The sequence below is a fragment of the Cebus imitator genome, unplaced genomic scaffold, assembly GCF_001604975.1.
Source record: "Cebus imitator isolate Cc_AM_T3 unplaced genomic scaffold, Cebus_imitator-1.0 Scaffold199, whole genome shotgun sequence".
In the NCBI taxonomy this organism is placed as follows: domain Eukaryota; kingdom Metazoa; phylum Chordata; class Mammalia; order Primates; family Cebidae; genus Cebus; species Cebus imitator.
The window spans coordinates 4,123,207-4,147,031 of record NW_016107514.1 but is presented as its reverse complement, the minus strand read 5'-3'; the positions used below and the strand labels follow the sequence as shown (position 1 = coordinate 4,147,031).

The 23,825-nt window shown below is 37.7% G+C and overlaps 1 protein-coding gene across 5 annotated transcripts in view; it reads left to right on the top strand.

The window, feature by feature from the left end:
• Positions 1-15,495, top strand: part of FRRS1 (ferric chelate reductase 1) — an 84,394-nt gene extending 68,899 nt beyond the window's left edge. For all 5 annotated transcript variants that reach the window (XM_017547590.2, XM_017547588.2, XM_037745397.1 and 2 more), the window contains 8 exons: positions 3,639-3,752; positions 5,473-5,588; positions 7,302-7,388; positions 10,701-10,798; positions 11,054-11,112; positions 12,263-12,406; positions 13,963-14,024; positions 14,104-15,495. In XM_017547590.2, coding sequence (XP_017403079.1) covers positions 3,639-3,752; positions 5,473-5,588; positions 7,302-7,388; positions 10,701-10,798; positions 11,054-11,112; positions 12,263-12,406; positions 13,963-14,024; positions 14,104-14,196 — 773 coding nt within the window. In that variant the 3' untranslated portion in view covers positions 14,197-15,495. The remainder of the gene's footprint in view (positions 1-3,638; positions 3,753-5,472; positions 5,589-7,301; positions 7,389-10,700; positions 10,799-11,053; positions 11,113-12,262; positions 12,407-13,962; positions 14,025-14,103) is intronic.
• The last annotated feature ends 8,330 nt before the right edge of the window (positions 15,496-23,825 follow it).

Here is a 23,825-nt window from a genome sequence, read left to right as displayed (position 1 = left end):
AATTGTAATGCAATTTTAGAGCAATTTAGAGAATAATAACTTGGTGCAATAGTGAGTCTGTCTATGCAGGAACACACTGGGATATTCCGTTTATTCAGATCCTGCTGGTTTTGTACATATCTTCATATAGGGCATATATATGTGGTAACTTTGTTCCTATATATTTTATAGTTCTCTAAACCAAATTATTATGAATGGGATTGTTTTTCATATGTTTTCTAAATATATTATCATATAGGAAAGTTGTTATTCATTATTGAGTATTTATCTTAAATTTAGGTGTCCTAATTTTCCAGTTGATTATCTTGGATTTTTCTGGATAAATGTCATATCCTGTGCAAATAACAACAGGTTAATAGCCCTCATTTCCTTTCTTGTCTAATTGCATCATCTAGTTCTTGCTGAATAATGTAGAATGGTAACAGGGAGGTGGCAAGAATTTTTGTGGTATTTTTTATTTTGATGCAAAATGTTTCTGATATTCAATGTTAAATGTCTTGTTCGTTGTATTTTTTTGTGGATATCCTTTATGATGTTGAGGAAATATTCTTTTGTTTCTAACTTTACTAAGAATTCATATCATGAATGGGTGCTGAATTTCATCAAATGTCTTTTGGGCAGTGATTGAGATGATATTTTGTCATTACTTTAATAGATTTCTGGATGGTGAATGATCCTCACATTCCTGGGATAAGCTTTACTTCGTCATGTTTTATTATTCTCTTAATATATGATGGATTTGATTTACTAATATTTTCTTTAGGCTTTTTACACGTATATTCGTAAGTTATTTAGGCTTGTGGTATGGGGACTGTGTGTGAATTTGTGGGGTGCTTGTGTGAATGTACACATGCCTAATTTTGATTTCAGGATTGTAGTAAACTGATAGAGTGAACTCTAGAAGAGTTTAAATAAAAAAGAATTTTTAACTAGTGAGACACAGTGGCTTACACTGTAATCCAAGCACTTTAAGAGGCCGAGGCAGGTAGATCACTTGAGCCCAGGAGTTCAAGACCAGCCTGGGCAACATTATAAAACCCCATCTCCACAAAAAATACAAAAATTAGCTGGGCGTGGTGGTGTGCGTCTGTGGTCCCAGCTACTTGGGAGGCTGAGGTGGGAGGATCTCTGGAGACTGGGAGGTCAAGGTTGGAATGAATTGTGATTACACCACTGCACTCCAGCCTGGACAAACAGAGTGAAACCCTGTTTCAAAGAAAATTAAAAATAACATAAAATTAATTAAGGAAAAATTTTAATGATATGGTAGAACCCACCCATATAACAGGCTGGATGTTCGATGAAGATATCTGACTAATTAAAAAGAATTTTTCTATTGTTATTACTCTCCGTGGCTACTACTAGTTTGGTCAATTTTTTGTAATTCTATATTTCTTTTCCCAAATGCATCCATTTCATTTAGATTTTGAATTGTTTTTGGGCTGCTTTAAAGTTGTATACAGAGTTTTTATACAAAGTTGTCTTCTATATTAGAAGATTTAGATTTCTAACATTATGGTATTTCCTTTCATTGTGTGGTCAGAGTTGCCAAAAACTCAAGGTATTTTAATTATCCTTTTAGAAGACTGATTTTTTTTTTTTTAATTTTTAGGCTCTGTAGCTTAAGTTCTACCTTTAGTTTTAACTGATATTCTTTTTTGGTTTCCCAGGTTATATTTTGTTATTTTAGATGCACCTTGAATGAAATGATTACTCTGTGTGTGTGTGTGTGTGTGTGTGTGTGTGAGTGTGTGTGTGTTAGGAAATGCTTTTAAGATGATAAAAACATTTTTGAACAGTACCTTGACTGCATCACACATGTTTTGTTATGAAGTGTCTTTATTGTTATACATCTTGATGAAGACATGTAATTTTAGTTATTTATTTATTTTATTTTTTATTTTATTATTATTATTTTTATTTATTTATTTATTTATTTTTCAAGACGGAGTTTCACTCATGTTACCCAGGCTGGAGTGCAATGGTGCGATCTCGGCTCACCGCAACCTCCGCCTCCTGGGTTCAGGCAATTCTCCTGCCTCAGCCTCCTGAGTAGCTGGGATTACAGGCACGCACCACCATGCCCAGCTAATGTTTTGTATTTTTAGTGGAGACGGGGTTTCACCATGTTGACCAGGATGGTCTCGATCTCTTGACCTCGTGATCCACCTGCCTCAGCCTCCCAAAGTGCTGGGATTACAGGCTTGAGCCACCGTGCCCGGCCGTTAATTTTTTATTTAACCAAAAGGTTATTAAAAAGTAGTTTTATAAATATCTAGGTGGGCCATTTTCCCCCTAGATTTTTGGTGTTAATTTTTAGTTTTGTTGCATTTTGGGAAGATAAGATAATGTTTATCCTTTTATTTCCTTTTGGAAATTATTGAGATGTAGTTTGTGGTCTAGTATTTATAATTTGTTTTAGACAAAGTTTCATATATTTATTATATTAAATATCTTATTTTTGATGCAGCATAGTATTCTAAAAATATGTATGTTCCAGAATTTATTTACTCATTCTCCTGATGATGGATATTTAGTTTGTTTGCTTTTTTTTTTTTTGCCGGCATAGAAAACATTGCTGTTAACATTCCTATACATATATCGTTGGTAAGATAGATTCCTAGAAGGAACACACACAGATCCACATACACTTGGAATAATTCTGTAGATTCACTGATTTAATTTTGTACACAATAAATGGCAATAATAAATAATGTATCCTCAATTTGCTTATGTCACTACTATTTGGGATTTTGGTTTGTTAGTCAGTTCGAATTGACCATGTGTGAATAACATGTCATAAAATACTTTTCTTTGTCTTCCAACCATTCTTTTTACCCCAGACCAATTTCAGTTAGTTTATTACAGGATTTTATATGCAGGTAGTAGTCAATGGGTTGTAGATTTTAAAAAAATATGTATTCTCTTTCAAGAATTTTTTTTTCATTTTCAATGATTTGTGACCATATTAACAGTAATTGTTTTAATTTATTGTTTAACTTGTCTCTTTATGCCACCAGTTCTTTTACCAGACATTCTCCATTCCTAGTTCTATTTTAATTCCTCTCTTGGTTGGCTACATTATATAACTTTCTTCAGGAAGTCTGTGTGCCCCTGCATATATCTTTATGCTGCTTTTGCATATGAATGACATCTCTGTTGATATGTAATTTATTATTTATTTATTTATTTATTTTATTTATTTTTTTTTTTTGGGACGGAGTTTCGCTCTTGTTACCCAGGCTGGAGTGCAATGGCGCGATCTCGGCTCACCGCAACCTCCGCCTCCTGGGTTCAGGCAATTCTCCTGCCTCAGCCTCCTGAGTAGCTGGGATTACAGGCACGCGCCACCATGCCCAGCTAATTTTTTGTATTTTTAGTAGAGACGGGGTTTCACCGTGTTGACCAGGATGGTCTCGATCTCTTGACCTCGTGATCCACCCGCCTCGGCCTCCCAAAGTGCTGGGATTACAGGCTTGAGCCACCGCGCCCGGCCTATATGTAATTTATTTTTTATTACCTTAAGAAATTTTGTTGCTATGCCCTGCCCATATCTCTATTTCTTTTTTCTTTTTTTTTTTTTGAGGAAGTAATTATTCTTTGTCATTTTTCTTTCTTTTTTTTTTTTAAATTTGCAGGTCGAATTTACAAGCACTCTCAGCAACCTTTGATAACCTATGAAAAATATGATGTGACAGACTCTCCAAAGAACAAAGGAGGATCCCATTCTGTACTCCTTCTGAAGGTTCATGGTAGGTTACATGTGTAGTAATATTATTACTTTGTGGAATCCACTTACCTGCTGACTCAGTGCTGGCTGGATTAGGAATGGTTGTGGGCATAATTGAGCTAACTTTTATAAAGCTTTTATGTTTAAACACTAACACTTGCAGGCAGCAGCATCTATTATTATTATTTTGACACAGCTGTTGGTAAGCATTATCTATCTTAATCTTTGCTAATTTTCATTAAAAATGGAGACTAGGGCTAATTCAGTGGTTTTAACCTTGGCTATATATGAAAATCACCAGCGGAGGTTTTAAGACATTTATAATTTTGAAAAACTATCCTAGTTGTTTCTAACTGCAGCCAGGGTCAAATATTACTGGGTTAATTTAACTTTTATGAGACCTTAATTTTTACTGTTCATTAAAATAAATGCTAATAAAAGAGTGGCCTGTGATTTTGATTGTTTAATTATAACAGTAATTTGGTTTCAAAGGTACAATTTTGTTGTTGCACTGATGAATGTAAGTATTTGAGAGCATACAAAGTACTTAGTGCTATACTTAGTCTTCGTGGATAATACCTAAATGAGGAATAGAATGAAGTTGGAAGAACAGTATCCTAAAAACAAGGCTCTAGGCTGGGCTCGGTGGCTCACACCGGTAATCCCAACACTTCGGGAGGTTGACATGGGTGGATCACCCGATGTCAGGAGTTGAAGACTAGCCTGGCCAACATGGTGAAACCATGTCTCTACTAAAATATAAAAATTAGCCAGGCATGGTGGTGCATGCCTGTAGTCCCAGCTACTTGGGAGGCTGAGTCAGGAGAATTGCTTGAATTCGGAAGGCGGAGGCTGCAGAGAGCTGAGATAGCACCACTGCACTCCAGCCTGGGCAACAGAGTGAGACTCTATCCCCAAAAAACCAAAACACAAAAAATAAAAAACAAAAAACAAACCAAGACTCTTACCATACTCTGGTTCTACAGATGAAAATTGATTTCATTTGAAAACTAGCCTGGCTTATTGTTAAAAGGATGGGATTAAAAAGTATGGGAATAGTGTAGTATATACTAAACTACTCTAAACTATTAGTGTTTTAGGAGAAACTTTCCTTATTTGGGATATCCCCTTTATATTCTCCAGAGTTATCCATTATAGTAAAGTTTTTATAAATGCCATCACAGTTAAACTTGAAAATAACTTTATTGTCAATTTGCTTCAATTGATACTGTAGCTCCAGTTTGGTAGTAACTGGATTCAGAAATAATGTGCCCATTTTTTTTCATTGTTTTTTGGAGTGAGATATGAGAAGATTTTGAAATAACTGCAGACAGGCAGCTATTAGCATAGTGGTTAAGAGCACAGTTGCTGAAACCAGTTAGGGTTTGTAGCCCGACTTTGTAACCTTGGAAGAACTACTTAATTTCCCTATGGGTTTGTTTCCCTATTCAGCAAAACTGGAATAATAATTATAACTACATCATAGGATTGTTGTAAAGGTCAACCAAATTAGTATATGTAAGCATTTAGAATGCCTAGCACATAACAGGAACTACAGAATTGTTTGCTGTTTGAAAGAATAATGGTAGTAAAACTAAGATGTATAGCAACTTTTAGGTTGTACTTGTGTCAGCTGAATGTATTTTGCTTCTGTTTATATTTTCTGAGCATTTGGCTTGGTCATTTAAGCAACAGCTTGATTAGTTTGTGATTGTCTGCTATTGCATTTATCTCACTTGCAGGTGCCTTAATGTTTGTGGCATGGATGACTACTGTTAGCATAGGTGTACTGGTTGCCCGATTCTTCAAACCAGTTTGGTCAAGAGCTTTCTTCCTTGGTGCAGCAGCTTGGTTTCAGGTAGGTGAGGGAAAAAAAGTTCAATGCAATTTTCCTAGTATTTGAACATTGCAACATGAAAACATATGAAGTATGTAGGTATGCGTTTAGTGGTTGCAGTGGTAGGTTTGGGTTCCTCCTTTTTCCCTTTGGTTTCCTGATCAATGGAGAGTGGACACAAGATGCTTGATAGAGATAAGAATACAGACAGTTTTAGGAAGAGTCAGGCTGGCCTGGAGAATGTGTCAGGGCCATGTGAGTCCCTTTGTAATATGGACTTTGAGACCCAATGACTTTTACTTATACTCCGTTTGTAGAGGGAGATGTTGGAAGAGTATTCACCCACTGCACTGCACTGAGTAAAGGCAGGCCAAGGAATGTGGGGGAGCTGAAGAAAGAAATAGTGGGTGCTTCCTGTGTTTCAGTCTCTCCTCTGGTTGTGGGCCATTGAATGTTAGATTATCTCTATCTCACCAGTTGGGATCATCTATCTCCTGTGTGGGTGGGAGGAGTAACTGAAATTATTCTATTTCGTGTTCTTCCTTCCCGTGGTTTGGGAAGGCAGTCTACTAATAGGAACATAGCAAGAGGCAATGAATTCCTTCAGAACAAAGAAAAACAAACCTTATCTTTCATGGGTCATGGAGTATAGAAATTTACATATATAGTGGAAAATCAATGAGCTCATGTTGAGTTAGAATGTACATGCCTGTAGAAAAAAATACTGCTTGTTGGAACAGTTTTGACTCTGTAAGAGGGTATCCTTGACACTTAATGTTCATATAAATTTGTAGATGGTAATAGCCTCATTTCTCGCTATTACCTGGGAGGGCCGATCTGTTTGATTTGTTCTCAGTACTGCTATATGGCTTACCTTGCTCCTTTCTTTCTCTGCCTGTGGTTTTGCTTCCAGGTAACTGCTTTCTTGCTTGCACTTGTGTGCTTTTGCTCTTGTGCTCTCTCTCTCTTATCTGCTCATGTGGATATTCCCAGCTGGAAGACTCTTTGTGTCTTCCTTCATCAACTCAAATCCCCCACTGCCTTTAAATTTATGATGCTGATGATGTGTGTATATACATGTCATAGTTTTATCTCTATCTCCATCCATCCATCCATCTATCCACCCAGCCATCCATCCATACACACATACATACACAGGGTGCCTGCTACTTTCCCCAAGATAGCTTCTGTCTACACCAGTTATCCTGGCATAATCAATAAACAGTGGCCATTTTCACACTTATTATTCTCCTGATTTGTATCATGAATTATGTATTTCACATATTTTTCTCTTATTGACTCAATTATATCTGAAGTTCCTCAGGAGACAGTATTTTTTTTGTTTGTTTCCTTACTATCTCATTGCACCTGGTATTGCACTTTGCTTGCTGGTGGAGCTTGATAAATATCTTTGGAAGAAAATGAAGGACTTGGCAAGTAAATATGCTCCGTGTGTGAAATATCCATTCCTGCTGCTCTGTGCAGGTGAAGTCTTGGCAAACACTTTTGAATGATGAGGACGGCAGCTTAGGGTTTTCTTTAAAGTTTAATGGTATACTAAAGTTTTTATTTTATTTATTTTTTTAACCCAACTACAAACTGTGATTAGATGTCAGTCAAATGCTTGCCTTCAGTGAAACTTACCCTATGGTCTTTTCCCCATTTTTCCCATTATAACACCACCTTTCTCTTACATGGTTAAGTGTCTTGTGAATTTGTCATTTCACCTTGCAGGTGCATCGGATGCTCATGTTCACCACAACTGCCCTCACCTGCATTGCTTTTGTTATGCCCTTTATATACAGGGGAGGCTGGAGTAGGGTAAGTGTATCTTAAATAAGATTTTTTTTATATAAATCCATTCTGATATCAAAATAGATTGCTGTTTTATTCTCAGATGATGGGTAAAAAGATATTTCTGCATCAATCCCTCTTTCCCTTTTGAATCATTGGATGGCTCTTTCACATGGTTGGAGGTAGGGTGAGGATGTCACTACAAAGTACTTAGCAATGAAATATATTTTTAGACTGCATCATGAGTGATATACATGCTGTAGCCTAATTCAATGTGTGATGCTTAAGGAACATGAACAATGTGAGTGGTTTTCTCTAAAAGTACTGTGATGACCGCTAAGCTAACATAATTTGCATTTCTACTCTGTACCCAGCTGTGCTAAGTGCTTTATATGTGTTATCTAACTTAAATGTCAGGCTGGGTTTGGTGGTTCACACATGCCATCTAGCAGTTTGAGAGGCTGAGGCAGGAGGATTGCTTGAGCCCTGGAGTTCAAGACCTGGAGTTCAAGATATGGGCAACATAGTGAGGCCTCATCTGTATATATTTCATTTAAAAATCTTTAAATCTCAGATGTAGTAGTTATTAATAATAATCCCATGTCACAAATGAAGAAACTGATGCTTATTCTCAAATGTTTATCTCCAGTCCAGACTTCTCCTGTGGCTTGAGACTCACATATCTAGCTCACATTGCCTTCCGAACCTCAACTTGCATGTCTAAGATGTCAGACTTAACATGTCCAAAATGGGACTCCTGATCATCTTTTCTCCCAGGCCTGCTGCACACATTGCCACCTCCATGGTAGCTAATGGAATTGTATTGTGAGATCAAAGCCTTGGAATTATCATTAACTGTGTTCTCTTGCGCATCCCATGTCTCATCCATTGGGGAATCCCATTGGCTCTACATGTAAGGTACATCCACAGTCCAACACTTGTCACTGTCATCAGATACTACTGTAGGAGTGTAAGCCTCCATCATCTTTTGCCTGGCCATTGCAGTAGCCACTTCACTGGTTTCTCCACTTCAGCCCTTGCCCATGCACAATCTATTTTCAACAAAGAAGACAGTTACATATATATTTAAATGTAAACCAGATCATGCCATTCTTGTATCCTAAACTGGTTTTTCTAATGTCTCTCAATTTTACTCAGAGTAAAAGCCAAATTTCTTCCAGGGACCTTCATGACTGGCTCCCAGTTATTCTCTAAACTGACCTCCTTGTCCTCTCCATCAAATGCATCTCCTTCCATACTGGCCTCCTGGCCGGTATACAGACATACCAGGCATGGTCCTGCTTTATAATCTTTGCCATGCTTCTTCTTTCTGCCTGGCACACACTTCCATACTCCCTTACCTTCCTCAAGTCTTCGCTTATATTGAAGCCTCTCAGAGAGCCCTGCCCTGCTCTATTTTTTCCCCATAGTACACTTTACTTTATGCCATTTCACATAATTTACTTGCTTGTCATATTTTTTTTCTTGATCTCCCTTCTAACACTACTATGTCAGCTCTGTAAGAGCCGGGATATTCTTTCGTATGTTCACTGGTACATACCAGAATAGATTTAAGTACATAGCAGGTACTCAGTAAATATTTAGTGAATGAATGAATAAGTCTTACTGAGAGTAAGTGACGTGTAAATTCAGAGCCCGTGCTTTCATTTTGCTTTTCCAGTTTTATAGCCAATGAGAATTTGATACCAAAATTTCATATTTTAGAGCTTGGGCTGGTGCCACAGGGATAAGACTGATGCATCTTGGGTCACAGATATTACTAGAAAATCTCCCTCCTGCTTTTTAGGCAGTTTACGGGTCAGTCAACATATCTCTTTAAGAAAATTATTAAGATTTTTGTGATATAAATTGAGACATGAGAACTTTATTTTATTAAGACATTTGGGACAAGGGTAACACTTATTTTGTAATTTTGTAGTTTATAGCCTTTGCAGTTTCTGAATAGGATAGAAGAAAGGCTAAGAGCACCATTTTAAAACTGGATTCCTGAATTCAAATCCTGGCTCCAAGACTTATTACCTGGGATGCCTTGGGCAAGTTATTTAACTATGACCAGTTTACTCGTCTGTAAAATGGGGATGGTATGGTATCTATTTTGTAGGCTTTCTGTGAGGATTTGGAATAAAATAACTGAAAATACTTAGGATAGCTTCCAGCACATTCTAAACACATGTAAGAATCTTGTTGCTGCTGCTGCGGTTTTATATTATTATTATTATTATTTTTTTATCAGAGGCCCTTTATATCTCGAAAGTCATGGTTATAATTTTACCCATGCATAACTGAGTCCATGGTTTAAGAATGTTTTCATAGTGTTTTTTTGTTAGTCTTTAGTTCCTATTTACAAGGACTTCCTACCATGGCTTAGAAACCACTATGTCTTTGTTTCTAGGTCACAGATTTATATCCTACTCAGGCCTGGGCATCACTGACAACAGTCAGTAATATCCCTCTATCCAAATGTGTCACAGGTTAGAGCATCTTCTTAGCCCTTCTCTTAAGGGTTTAAATGAAAAATCATTGTACAAAGTGGTCTAATCCAACTGTCTGCTGTTCTGAGCAGACACATGACATCACTAAGGGAGGAATGCAGCAGAAACTATTGTGATACTCTGTGAGTGCTTATTCTTGGGTTAGATCTTCATTCTGAATAAAGGTGATAAGCCTTTAATACAGTGGCTACATAGGTTATTCACTGAATCAGCAAACATTTATTGAGTGACTAAGACTCTGTTGAGCTCCAGGGTTACAGGGAGTCATATAGAGCCCACGGTTCAGGGAAACATAGAGGGCTAAACAAATTATTACCATATGTTGGGGTGATTGCTTTTGACATGGGGACACTAACTAGTCCCAGCTGGGCTGCAGATGGCTGTTCTGATGTTGGTGGCCATCTTATTAGGTTGGTGCAACAGTAATTGTGAATTAAAATGTTTGCAAAAAACTGCAACTACTTTTGTGCCAACGTATCGTGATGGGGGAGAGGTAGCATTCTGTAAATGTACCACCACAACCACTTACATACTGTGTGGCCTTGGACATAGTTCTTGATGTCTCTGGGCTTCAGTTTCCCCATTTGTAAAACTGAGATATTGATAACCAGTTGTCAAACATTGTAGTGAGAATTAGTGTGTGTAAAGTATGTGCCTGGTACAAAGTGTATACTCAGTGAATGTTGTCTAGTATGATTATCATCAATATTGGATGTTTAAAGCCATGGAAAAATACTAGGAATACAACTGTGTATATATTTTTTAACTTGAGGATTTAAATTGATGAGAGAGATTGAGGCCATGAAAATGACGTAACTTTGTTTAGCATGCAGGTTACCACCCATACCTCGGCTGTATTGTGATGACTTTGGCAGTTCTTCAGCCTCTTCTGGCTGTCTTCAGGCCACCTTTACATGACCCAAGGTACTTAGAGCCTTTCTATATAAATGCTGTCTTAATGTAGATATCATTAGTTGGCAAATGAATCCATTTTCAAATGGAAAAATTTTGCATTTTATAAAATTCAGTTATAAATTATAGTTACTTTGAAATACTTTGAAATGCATTTCAGATATCTAATTCCCAGACAATAAGGAAAATTACATGCTTTTTATTCTCTTGGGAATTAATTATAGTTCCATTGCTTTTAAGAATACTGACTGGTTCTTATTTTGGTAGAAGGCAAATGTTTAACTGGACTCATTGGAGTATGGGAACAGCTGCTAGAATAATAGCAGGTAAGAGATTGTGATGCTACTTATTCATATATAATTGCTGGCTGTTTATATTGCAAGTTGTAATTTGGCTTAAATAATTTTTAGATGCATTAGTAATTGGAGTAATTGGTTGTTGAGGAGAAATCAGCCTTAAACATTGAAATCCAGAAAGTAATTTCCAGAGGTAATGGTTTAAGTCATTATTTCAGTTTTAAGTTTAAGGTCTTTAAAATAACTTTAAAACTCTCCTTTTAAGACTTATTTGGGCATTTGCCTTTGCCAGCAGAATAAGCTATGCTGATGGCCGGACATTTGAGTAGCTCAGATTGAGGGTCATTTGTGAATTGGGTTGAGGTGGGTTGGTGGGTCCAAGCTCTCCATCTCCAGGTCCTTTCCACGGGGCTTGTATCTTCCAGGGTAGGGTGGTTTTCAAAAGTCAAGAATGATTACGCGGTCTATTTTGATACCTTGTAGAATAAATACCTAAGTAGGCACCCTCTACCTTAACATAGTCTATGGGACTCTTTGTTGGAGGGGAGCCCAATCAACCATGGTTTCTATACTTTTCTCCTTTCATACATTGCAGACTTCAGACAATCTGGAAAATGTGGGTGCATCTCTCTTAAAACTGGTAGATTATGCAGCCATAAAAAAGAATGAAATCATGTCTTTTGTGGCCACATGGATGCTGCTGGAAGTGATTACCCTATGTGAATTAGTGCAGAAACAGAAAATGACATACCACATGTTCTCACCCATAAACGGGAGCTAAACGATGAGTACACTTGGACGTAAAGATGGAAACAATAGACCCTGGGGACTCCAAAGGAGGAGAGGGAGGAGTGGGGGAAAGGGTTGAAGCACTTCTCTTTGGATACAGTGTTCACTACTTGGGTGATGGGTTCACTAGAAGCCCAAACCCCCCAGCATTATTATGCAATATGCCCTACCCCCTAAAAAATTGATAATTCATAATTAATTGCCCATCTTGCCCTATCTAGCCTTATAATTCTCTTTCAAAAGACTAAATTAACTATTTGGTCTTAAATATTAATTTTAGTCATTTCAAACTCTTTTAGTATGTTTTACTTGATAATACACATACACAAACACACAACTGTCTCTCCTGGTGGGACTACATTTGAATATACCTTTTTTCTTTCCTGTGTAGTGGCAGCGACGTTCCTGGGAATGGATTTACCAGGACTGAATCTTCCTGATTCACAGAAAACCTATGCAATGATTGGATTTGTAGCCTGGCATGTAGGGACTGAGATTGTTCTGGAGGTACATGCTTATCGGCTCTCTCGCAAAGGTAACCAACCTGCTAAAAAAAACCATGTTATGTAGAATCACTTTTATACAAACTATTGGAAAAGAATGAGTTTCCTGATAGTAAAGGCTATTATATTTGTATCTCACTAAAAATTTGTTATTACTCAGCCAGTGGTAGAAATTGTGGAGATTTTCTGCCTTTGTTTTTTTTACATTTGTAACTATTAGAAGTTGTGAGTAAGATACAAAGGAAAGGTTTTAGGTTTTAGGGAAGGCGTCTTCCTTGTATTTTCACTTTGCTGGTCTGACTTAGAGCCAGTATGGATGGGGAACTCTGAATGCCTAGAGGTGAGGGAACCCTGAGATGGAGGAAGAAGAGACTCAAAGTCAGCGCTGGGTGGAGCCGCAGACAACTTTGACCTATTTGACAAACTTGCTGTGTGCTGTCACTTAGGTTGCCATATGCATATATATAGCTAGGAGCAAGCCAGCTAGATAGGAAGCAATGATTTTGCTTTTGCTCTTAAGGGACAAGGTCTGTTTTGGTGCCAGGCAGGGTCAGAATACCTATAGCCACCGTTAGGAGTGGAGCAATTAGTAGGGAATGGGTGTCCTTTTAAACTACCCTGGATTCTAGGCTAAGTGTCTTTTGTGTCCTGCCGAGTTTTCATCCCCCCAGATAAGTGAAGGTGGCCTTCTAAAAACAAAAATTCTTTGTTGTCTAGTATATATGTTGTGAACTTAGGAGAGCCTAGGGTGGCTTTAGGAGCTGAGTAGTACCTATCTGTCCTGCTACTTTTGATCCTTGATAGGCTTATATACATGGGGCTTTTGATGACCATGGAATTACGGCTTACTGATTTTTGTTTGTTTTTAGAGACAGAGTCTCACACCGTCGCTCAGGCTGGAATGCAGTGGTGTGATCATAGCTCACTGCAGCCTTAAACTCCAGGGCTTAAGCCATCTGCTTGTTTCAGACTCCCATGTAGCTGGGATCACAGGAATGTGCCAGCACGTCTGGCTAACTTTTTAAATTTTTTGTAGAAATGGGGTTTCACTTTGATGCCCAGGCGGATCTCAAGTTCCTGGGCTCAAGTGATCTATCCAGGTCCTCCTTCCAGAGTTCTGGGATTGCAGGTGTGAGCCACCATGCCTGGTTGATGGCTTCTGTCTATGTATGTATACTTATAACTTGGATAGTTATCATATGTTAATTAGTTTGATTTAGCTATTTCAAAATGTATGCATATATCAAAACATCATGTTATACACCATAAATATACATTTTGTCAATCAAAAAATAAAATTAAGAAAACCAAAAAGCTTAGATCATTATGACATTGAGGTAGTGTTTATTGACTAGAAAAAGGCATATTTTAAGTTATTTAACAAATGTGTACTCTTGCCAGATTGTCCATATTTGTGAGAGGGTTAATTGTTCAGAGAGTTTGCAATAACCAGTAGCTTGGAATGGGAGAATTTCTACCTGGAAATTTAGGTGAACAGTACAAATCAGGTTTATTTGTTTTTAATTATTTTTATTTTATTTACCTGCACAACACTGTCCTTATAAACTTATATTATTATTCTTGACAGTTGAAATTTTGGATGATGACAGAATTCAGATCCTTCAGTCCTTTACTTCAGTGGAAGCGGAGGTAAATCCTGTTCTTGTTCATTGACACAAACCTTAATGGTAATACCTTTTTTTTTTTCATATCTCAATTTTTCTTTCAGGGTCATGCTTTTAAAAAGGCAGTATTGGCAATTTATATCTGTGGGAATGTTACTTTTCTCATCGTATTTTTGTCTGCAATCAACCATCTATAAGCAAGCAAAGACCTTGGCTTTTGCAGGCCAAGTGATAATTATCATCAAACCAAAGAAACTTGAAGCCTGCACTGACTGCCTGGAGCATATTTGTGAATTTTCACTTGGAAAACTGGGGTCATGTCTGAAGAGGATTTCTGAAGTCCAGCTGTTCAACATTCAAGAGGGTCATATAGACTATAACTTAATGTCACGCCCTACGTTTAATTCTGGGTCTTAAAGGGAAGATTGTACTTCGGAAGTAACTCTCAAATATTTCATGCCAAGATTTTAAGAATGTTGATATTCAAGAAAATAAATAGTGATTTGGAAGAACACAACAGATGTCACTACGATAAAAAGGAGGTATATTAAGGTAAATATACTTTAGACTACAAAGGTGCTGTTGTACTTTAAAGAAAAACAATTTATTTTTACTAGTTTATCTGAATGGTCTGTGTTTATTTAGAAACCGTTTTTCAGTTTAGTTTTTTGGACGTATTCTTTGCTCAGTGTATTTCATTACTTCTCTAGTAAAGGTGGAAATGAGGCAGATGCCATTGTAGGTTTTACCAGCATTTAAATATATTATGAATATTATAATTTATTTCTTAGCAATGACATTCAAGTATGCATCTTTTACTTAAAGACCATATTTATGTATTCAGCTGTGGAGATGAAATAGCATTTTATGTGTTAATTGTTTTGACTATAAAATGTAAGTCCTTACAGCATTTGGGGACTATAGACTTGGATTTCAAAACTGATAAAACTCACCCTTGTGAACATATCTAACAGATATTCTATTTACTTGTAGAAATAAAATAATGTGTTTGGTTCTGTTTTGTCAGACATTTTTGATGCTCTACTGAATCAGAATCGTCAGTGTTATCTTCCTTATTTCAATAATTCATCGATTTTATGGCTTCATCGCATATGTGCTATGAGGACTTCTAGCCAGTGGGTGGCGCTGTAATACCGAAGTTCTGTTCTGCTTTGTTCCTGTTTGCTTCTGCTGATTCCTTTTTAGTATTTAGGTAACATTATGGGATGGCATTTCCCTTAAATTCCACAAGCTCTCCTTAATCTTTATTTTTAAAAGGTCTACTTTTTTTGGGTGCTTGAGGTAATGGGTTAAAACCTCAAATTAGTAACCAGTGTTTATTTTCCAGTTTCTGTTTGTTTTCTGTGATTATTTGTAACAATTGTTTGATATTTGTTTTTACCGCCCCCCGACCCTGTAATGAATGAATGCAGCTATCTTGGGCAAAGCAAATAAATAAACGGGACATTTTTAAATAAAATATTTAGGAAGTCATACTTTATTTCTTTAGGTATTCTGATGATGCTATAGTTTTGCTTGGCCCAAGATCCTAATTTCTGTATGGCGTGAGTAATAGCCTCAGCTGTTAGCCTACATCTTTATTTTATTATTATTTTTCAATTTTTAAAATTGTTTCTTTTTTTAAAATATCTTTTTTTTTTTTTAATTAAACAACTTTCTACTAATAGCCTACATCGTTTACTGGGTAAAATATATGGAAGTTTTGTTTTTGTTCCTTTTATAGGTGTTTATCATAAGCAGCTTAGGGCTTACATATGAACTTTCTGTGTTCATATTCTATACGTACCATGCTACTTATAATCTAAAGTTTCCTTATGAATGCCTTTATTTAAAAAAAAAAAAAAACATTTAGTATAGCAAATTAAATGTGTACTAAAGTATTTTCCTCCGGTTTTCTATACCAAGGAGTTTAAATGTTAATAAATTTATCTTAAGTTATATTCTACATCTGACAAATAAAAATTCTTTTTTTTTTTTTTTGAGACAGAGTCTCACTCTGTTGCCCAGGTTGGAGTGCAGTGGCACAATCTTGGCTCACGGCAGCCTCCACCTCCTGAGTTCAACCCAGTCTTGTCTCAGTCTTCTGAGTAGCTGGGACTGCAGGCATGTGCCACCACACCTGGCTAATATTTGTATTTTTAGCAGCCAGGGTTTCACCATGTTGGCCAGGCTGGTCCCAAACTCCTGGCCTAAAGTGATCCACCCACTTCAGCCTGCCTAAGTGCTGGAATTACAGGTGTGAGCCACTGTGCTCAGCTGAAAAAGTCTTTCAAGGGAAAGATGAGCCTTGCTGTGTTTGATCTTCAAATATGTGAGCTTGCCATATTTCCACTGTTGAAGCTAAAATATTTTAACTTTCTTTTTCAGTGCTTCATATGTTGGCACTATTTTCATCTTTGTCAACTTACATACAGAGATGCCAAAGAAGCCGTTGCCGTTTAATCTTTTATTTTTATTTTTTGGAGACAGGGTCTTACTCTCTTGTTCAGGCTGGAGTGCAGTGGTGAGATCTTGGCCCACTGCTGCCTTGACCTCTTGGGCTTTAGTGATCCTCCCACCTCAGCCTCCAGAGTAGCTGGAACCACAGGCAGCAACTCCGTGCACCACCACAGCCAGCTAATTAAAAAAAATTTTTTTTTCTGAAGATGGGATCTCCCTTTGTTGCCCAGGCTGGTCTCGAACTCCTGGGCTCAAGCAATCCTCCTATCTCAGACTCCCAAAGTTTTGGGATTATAGGCATGAGCCATTGCACCTGGCCCCAAATAGACCAAATCTTTTGATTAGAACCAAATTATGATTCTTCTGCTTCTGGGTGGTTGGTATCCACAAATTGCAAATGCCTGTTCTTCACTCCTCTCAGTTTTTCTTTTTGTTTCTGTAATAATCTAGAAGGTTTTTCCAAAGTTATTTCTTTTGATAGGAATCATTGTTAAATTAAATGCTTTTATACCTTTAGCAATGTTGCCAAAAACAATGAGCAAAATCACATTTTCTTCTTAAAGAAGTGATACAGTATAAAATAAAGATATGTATGCTCTCAGAAAGAACTGAAAGAAACTCTAGAAAATTGTGGTTAGGCTGGCATTAATAGCTGAGACAATAAAAAAGTTCTCTGGTCTGCAGAAATCCATCTTAAGGGCATAGGTAGTCTATAGCATGGGTTATCAAATAGATGAATCAATTCACTTTAGTACTTTGTCAAACATTTTGGCTGTAATGTTTGTTAAGCAATACCTCATTTCTTCTACATCCTGTCCCAGTCCAGGATGCAGCGGGAAAAGACAAATCAGCAGATGCCAACTAGGAAGCTCTCAGGGCACATGTAGTGTTTGGCTGAAATTTCTATTTATCTGTATACCCTCGACAGGCAGGAAAAAAAGAACAAAGGTCCTTGTTTAAGATAATCCATTATAGGTTGGAATGAAAGAAAAGATTCTTCTAAGCCCTTTTAAAATCAGATTAGGATACTCACAGTTCCTATCCACATCCTGCTTCTTTCTTCCTTGTGCAGCCCCCACCAAGCTCATCTCTGCACCCAGGTCACAGTTGGTTACCAGCCTGGGATGCCCTTTCCAGTGAAACGGGAAACGTTCCCTTGTCCCCTTTGCGGGGTGTGCAGTGGGATGTGACTCGCTTCTTCAGTGTCCCACTGCTCAAACCTCTAGGGGAGAATACAGATGGGCAGGCTGTGGGGCTCCGACCCCACAGCAGTGTCTAGGGGTGAGTGTTTACAGATGAAGCCCCAGAGGGCATGTGTTACCGTGTGCTCTTTTAGTTTAGCCGTCCATAGGCAGCTTGTGATAGCTCAATTAGACCCCTGTCTTGCAGCATAGGCTTTCTGTATCCCCGGGTTTTTGCCTTGGTGTACCAGAAGAATCGAATCACACCTGGGCTTGGAGAACGAGTGCAAGGTTTTACTGGGTGGGAGTAGGTCTCAGTAGATGGGGAGCCAGAAGGCAGATGGTTTTCCTCTGGAGCTGGACCGCCGCAGGGCCTGGGCTCTCCTCTGATTGCCCTGGCCAAACTCCGCCAACTCCGCCTCCTTCCGCCAGCCTGGTTTGCCTGCAAGCCCGGGTCTGTCCTGGCTCTTCCCCCGTGCGCTTCCCTCCGCGTCCTCTCACGGTCCCGCTGCTTGTGTCTCCTGCAGACGTGTTCCCTTCCACCTCTGGGTTGAACTCGGGAGGTGGAGGCTGCCGTGAGCCAAGATTGTGCCACTGCACTCCAACCTGGGCAACAGAGTGAGACTTTGTCTCAAAAAAAAAAAAAAAAAAAAGAAAAAAAGAATTTTTATTTGTCAGATGTAGTATATAACTTAAGATAAATTTATTAACATTTAAGCTCCTTAGTATAGGAAACCGGAGGAAAATACTTTAGTACACGTTTAATTTGCTATACTAAATGGTTCCCTTCCAGCAGCGTGTGTGTCTGCCTGCTAGAATCTCAGGGACTTTTACAGGCACAAGATGGGGGCATGGTGGGCCAGGGTGGTCCTGGGAAATGGAACGTGTGGGCACTGAAGGCAGGAGTGCCTGTCGTCATCTAGGTCCGTCGACACAGGCCTGGAGGTGGAGCCCTGGCCAGGGACAACGCCCTCCTCTACCCAGCACTTCCCTCCTTTCCTATTATTTAAAGGGACCACGTCCTTCCCAGCACTTGCAAAAGCTATATCTTCCGTATCACTTGCAAAAGCTAGTTGATCAAGTTCTAGCTCCTTCCCTGACTTGCTGTTCAACATCCTTATCTTTTGGTTTTGACCATCTTTATAGATGGGATGGGAGGCAGCTGATCCTGTAAATTAAAAAGGACCAGAAATTAGAAGACCTGAATGTGCATGTTTGCTTGTTGGTTTACAAGCTGCATGTCCCTGGGTAAGTCACTTATCTTCTCTGGGCTCTGTCCTTTCATCTGTAAAGCCCATCTCACAGAGCAGCTGTGAGGATTGAATGAAGTGATGCCAGCAAAAGATGCTTGTTTCATACATGTTTTTGATGATGTATTTGCCATATAATCAGGTTGTTAAACTTTAATAAATGTTGCATATAAAATGTGTACTTTTTATAAGACATATTTGATGTTCATCTTGAAAATATTATGCGGAATTAAATAAGCCAGGCACAGAAGGATGACTATTTATTAATATGATTTCACTTATGTGAGGTACCTAAAACCCTCAGATTTACAGAGAAAGTACAATGGCAGGTACCAGGAGCTGGTGGGAGAAAGGAAATGGGAGGCTAGCGTTTTTTTTTTTTTGTTTGTTTGTTTTTTTTTTTGAGACGGAGCCTCGCTCTGTTGCCCAGGCTGGAGTGCAGTGGCACGATTGGATTTTTGGCTAAGTGGAGCTGCAGACAACTTTGACCGATTTGACTAACTTACTGTGTGCTCAGCTCACTGCAACCTCTGCTTTCATGGTTTAAGCGATCCCCCTGTCTCAGTCTCCCGAGGAACTGGGATTATAGGCGTATGCCACCATGTCTGGCTAATTTTTGTATGTGTAGTAGAGATGCAGTTTTACCATGTTGACCAGGTGTGTCTCAAACTCCTGACCTTAAGTGATCTGCCTGCCTCAGCCTCCCACAGTGCTGGATTACAGGTGTGAGCCACTGTGCCCGGTGGAGTTTAGGGTTTAATGTGCACAAAGTTTGTTAGGGAAGATAAAAAGTTTTAGAGATGAATAGTAGTGTTGGTTGTACAACACTGTGAATATATGCAATGTACTGAACTATAATAAAATTCACCATTATTATGTATTTTTTTTTGCCACAATTAAAAAAGTGAAAAAAACTAATGTTTATAGCAGTGTTATTCACAGTCACCAAGTGATGGAAACAGTGCACATGTTCCATGATTGATGAACAGATAAACTGTGGTATATAAATACAGTGGAATATTATTCAGCCATAAAAAGGAATAGAGTGCTGTTACATGCTATAATGTGGATGAACCTCCAAAACATTATGCTAAGTAAAAGAAGTCTGACACAAAATTTACCTTTTATGATTACATTTATATAAAATATCCAGAATAGGTAAGCTAATAAAGAGAAGAGAGATTGATGGTTACTAGGGGCAGGGTGCGGGGCAAGAAGGGAATAGAAAGTAATTGTTTAATGAATCTAAGGCTTTATTTTGGGGTGATGAAAGGTCTTGGAACTAGAGGTGGCAGTTGCCCAACTTTGTGAATATAAGAAATGCCACTGAGTGTCCGCTTTAAAATAGTTTCATGTTCTGTGAATTTCATCTCAGTAAAAAGACTATCATATTGTTACTGCTCCTGGATTATACCTTTGGGTAGAAAAAAATCTGGGGGTTTTGCTGGCCATAAACTCGCTATTCATTTAATTTATTATTTTGTTGTCAAAGAAGTTAATGTAATTGTATGTTATGCCTGGTCACATATCTCTGTTTTAGGGTAGAGGAAGTTCCTAGAGCACATGTTAAGAAGTATAGCTTTTCTTTTCTCTTTTTTTTTTTTTTTTTTTGAGATGGAGTCTCACTCCGTCACCTAGGCTGGAGTGCAGTGGCACAATCTCGACTTACTACAAACTCGCAACCTCTGCCTCCTGGGTTCAAGTGATTCTCTTGCCTCAGCCTCCCAAGTGGCTGGGATTACAGGTGCACGCCACCATACCCATCTAATTTTTGTATTTTTAGTAGAGATGAAGTTTCACCATGTTGGCCAAGATGGTCTTGATCTGCTTGCCTTGGCCCCCGACAGTGCTGGGATTACAGGTGTGAGCCACTGTGCCTGACCAGAAGTATATCTTTTTCATATGATATCTTATTCACATGTAAAAGAAATCGTACTGTGCTCTGGGTTTTCTATGGAGACCTAAACACGTTTTGGATTTTTCAATTCGACATTGATGTATGGTAATCAAACTCTTGGAATAAGAATTTCCCGAAATCACACGTTCTAAATATCTGACTTGCACTGCAAGTAATGTCTGAGTAGGAGCCTACCAAATCAACCCTTCTCCAGAAAACCAGTGTAAACTTCAAAAAGCAGCTCCCTGAAGGCCTCAGAGAGTGAACACAGGAATAAATCTTTGTGACCCTGGGCTAAGCATTGATTTCTTAGATATAGTACAAAAAGCACAGGGATAAAAGAAAAAAAACGGATATATATGACTGTGCCATAAATAAATACTTATGTGCTTCAAATGGCAGCGTCAATATGAAGACGGCCCACAGATAGAAATACAGAATGTATTTGTATTTGCAAATCACATAAGAGACTAGAATCGAATATATAAAGAATTTTAACAACTCTAGGAACATTCCTGGTAAGGAGTCCACCTGCAGAGGAGGATAACTATTTGGAGTGAGCTCTGTTTGTACATTTTAGTGTCAGGGCAGTTGTAGTCGGTAGAATGCTGGGTGGCAGAGGATCCAGTGGAAAAGCTGCAGTTTCTCTGGCATAGGAAATCAGGACTGATGGCTGGAGCAACCGAAGCTGCTGGGGTCAGTGGGTGATCCTGAAAAGGAAAATGCTAGAGAGGGGATCCCCAGTCCTGTTTGCCCACATCTTTCCCTGGTTGACCTTTGAAGACTTGTGAAACTTGATAATAAGCATCTAAGAAAAACCTACAACTGTTATCACATTTAATGGTGAATGATTGAACACGTAGGAACAGGACAAGTGTGTGTCTGTTCTGTCACTTTGCATCAGTGTTGTATTGGAGGTTTTAGTAAGTGCAATAAGTCAAGGAACAGAAACAAAAGGCATTCAGATTGGTAGGAAGAAGTAAGTAAAACTGTATCATTATTTTTTTTCTGAAGATAACAATCATAAATGGAAAATCCTAAGGAACTCACTAAACTACTAGAAGTGATAAATGAGTTTAGTAAGGTTGCAGGATACAGAATTAATATACAAAAATCAACAGCATTTCCAAACACTAGCAATGAAAAATATGAAAGTGAACTTAGGAAAATACCATTAAATACAAATTAGTAAAATAAAAGATTAAAATATGAATAAAAAGAGAAACACGAAACTGGTACACTGAAAACTACAAAACATTGTTGAAACCAAAGATTGAATGAAATGGAAATACATCTCATGTTCATGAGTCAGGAAGACATAATAGCATAATATGACAATACTTCCCAAATTATCTATAGATTCAACACAATCACTGTCAAAATGCTAGCTGGCTCTTTTTGCAACAAATTGAGATCTGACTCTAAACATCCATGGAAATGCAAAAGACCCAGAATGGGTAGAACAATTTTGAAAAAAAAACAAAGTTGAAGAACATAACACTTTCCAGTGTCAAAACATACAAAGCTGTAGTAATCAAGGCAGCATGATATTGGCATAAGGATAGACATTAATTAATCAAATAGAAATATGAACTCAGAAGTAAAACTTTAGATTTGGAATCAATTTATTTTTGGCATGGTGCCAAAGGAACTCAAAGTGGGAAATACTAGCTTTTTCAACAAATAGTGCCTGGACACTGCATATCATATACAAAAGGATAAATTTAGAACCCCCCCATCTCATACTATAAACAAAAAATGCAAAGTTGATCGTAGGCCTTAATATAAGAGCAAACTATAAAAATCTTAGGAGAAAACACAGGACTAAAACTTTGTGATTCTGGGTTAAGCATTGATTTCTTATAGTACAAAAAGCACAGGGATAAAAGAAAAAAAAAACACGATATATTGAACTGTGCTATAAATAAATACTTAGGTGGTTCAAATGACAGTGCCAAGAATGTGAAGACATCCCACAGACTGGAGAATGTATTTGTGTTTTCAAATCATATAAGAGACTAGTATCAAATATATAAAGAATTTTAACAACTCAGAAGACAATCCAACTAAAAATTGGCAAATGATTTGAACAGACATTTCTTAAAGATTTACAAATGGGCCATAAATTCACAAAATGGTGTTCAACATTGTTACTCATTAGAGATATGCAAATCAGAACCACATTGAGATACTACTATATCCCTACTAGAATGGCTATAATAAAAAAAAGTAACAAGTGTTGGGAAGGATACAGAAAATTTGCATAAATATATACCACATTTACCTCTAAGTTATGAATTATATAATAGTCATTTAAAAATTTCTATGCTGGAGGAATTAACACAGGAAGAGAATATATCTTTAGTAAGGAGTATCTGCCTTTTTATCACAAAATACAATTTTCTATACTATACCCTTTGTGATTTTTGAATAACATACATATTACAAAGCTACAATAATCAAAATAGTGTGGTACTGATGTAAAAACAAACATATAGATCAGTGAATGTTTCTCTTATTCAGAGAGCCCTGAAATAAGCCCACTTGTCTATGGTCAAATGATCTTTGATAAGGGTGCCAGGATCACTCAATGGGGAATGGGTAGTCTCTTCAACAAATGGTGTTAGGAAAACTGAATATCAACATACAGAAGAACAAAGTGAGCCCCTTACCTTACATTATATACAAAAATTGACTCAAAATTAGTGAAAGGCCTAAACTCAAGATCTAAAAGACCTAAAACTGTACTCCTAGAAGAAAACATGGAGAAAAACCTCAGGACGTTGGATTTAGTCATACAATTTCTTAGATATGACAACAAAAGGCATAGCCAACAAAAGCAAAAATAGACAAATGGGACTACATCAAACCCCAAAACTCCTGTATATCAAAAGAAACAGAGAGAAAGGCAACCCACAGAATGGGAGAAAATAATTGCAAATCCTATATCTGTTAAGGTGTTAATATGCAGAATATAAAGAATCTCTATAACTCAGCAACAAAAAACCAAGTAACCAAATTTAAAAATAGGCAAAGGA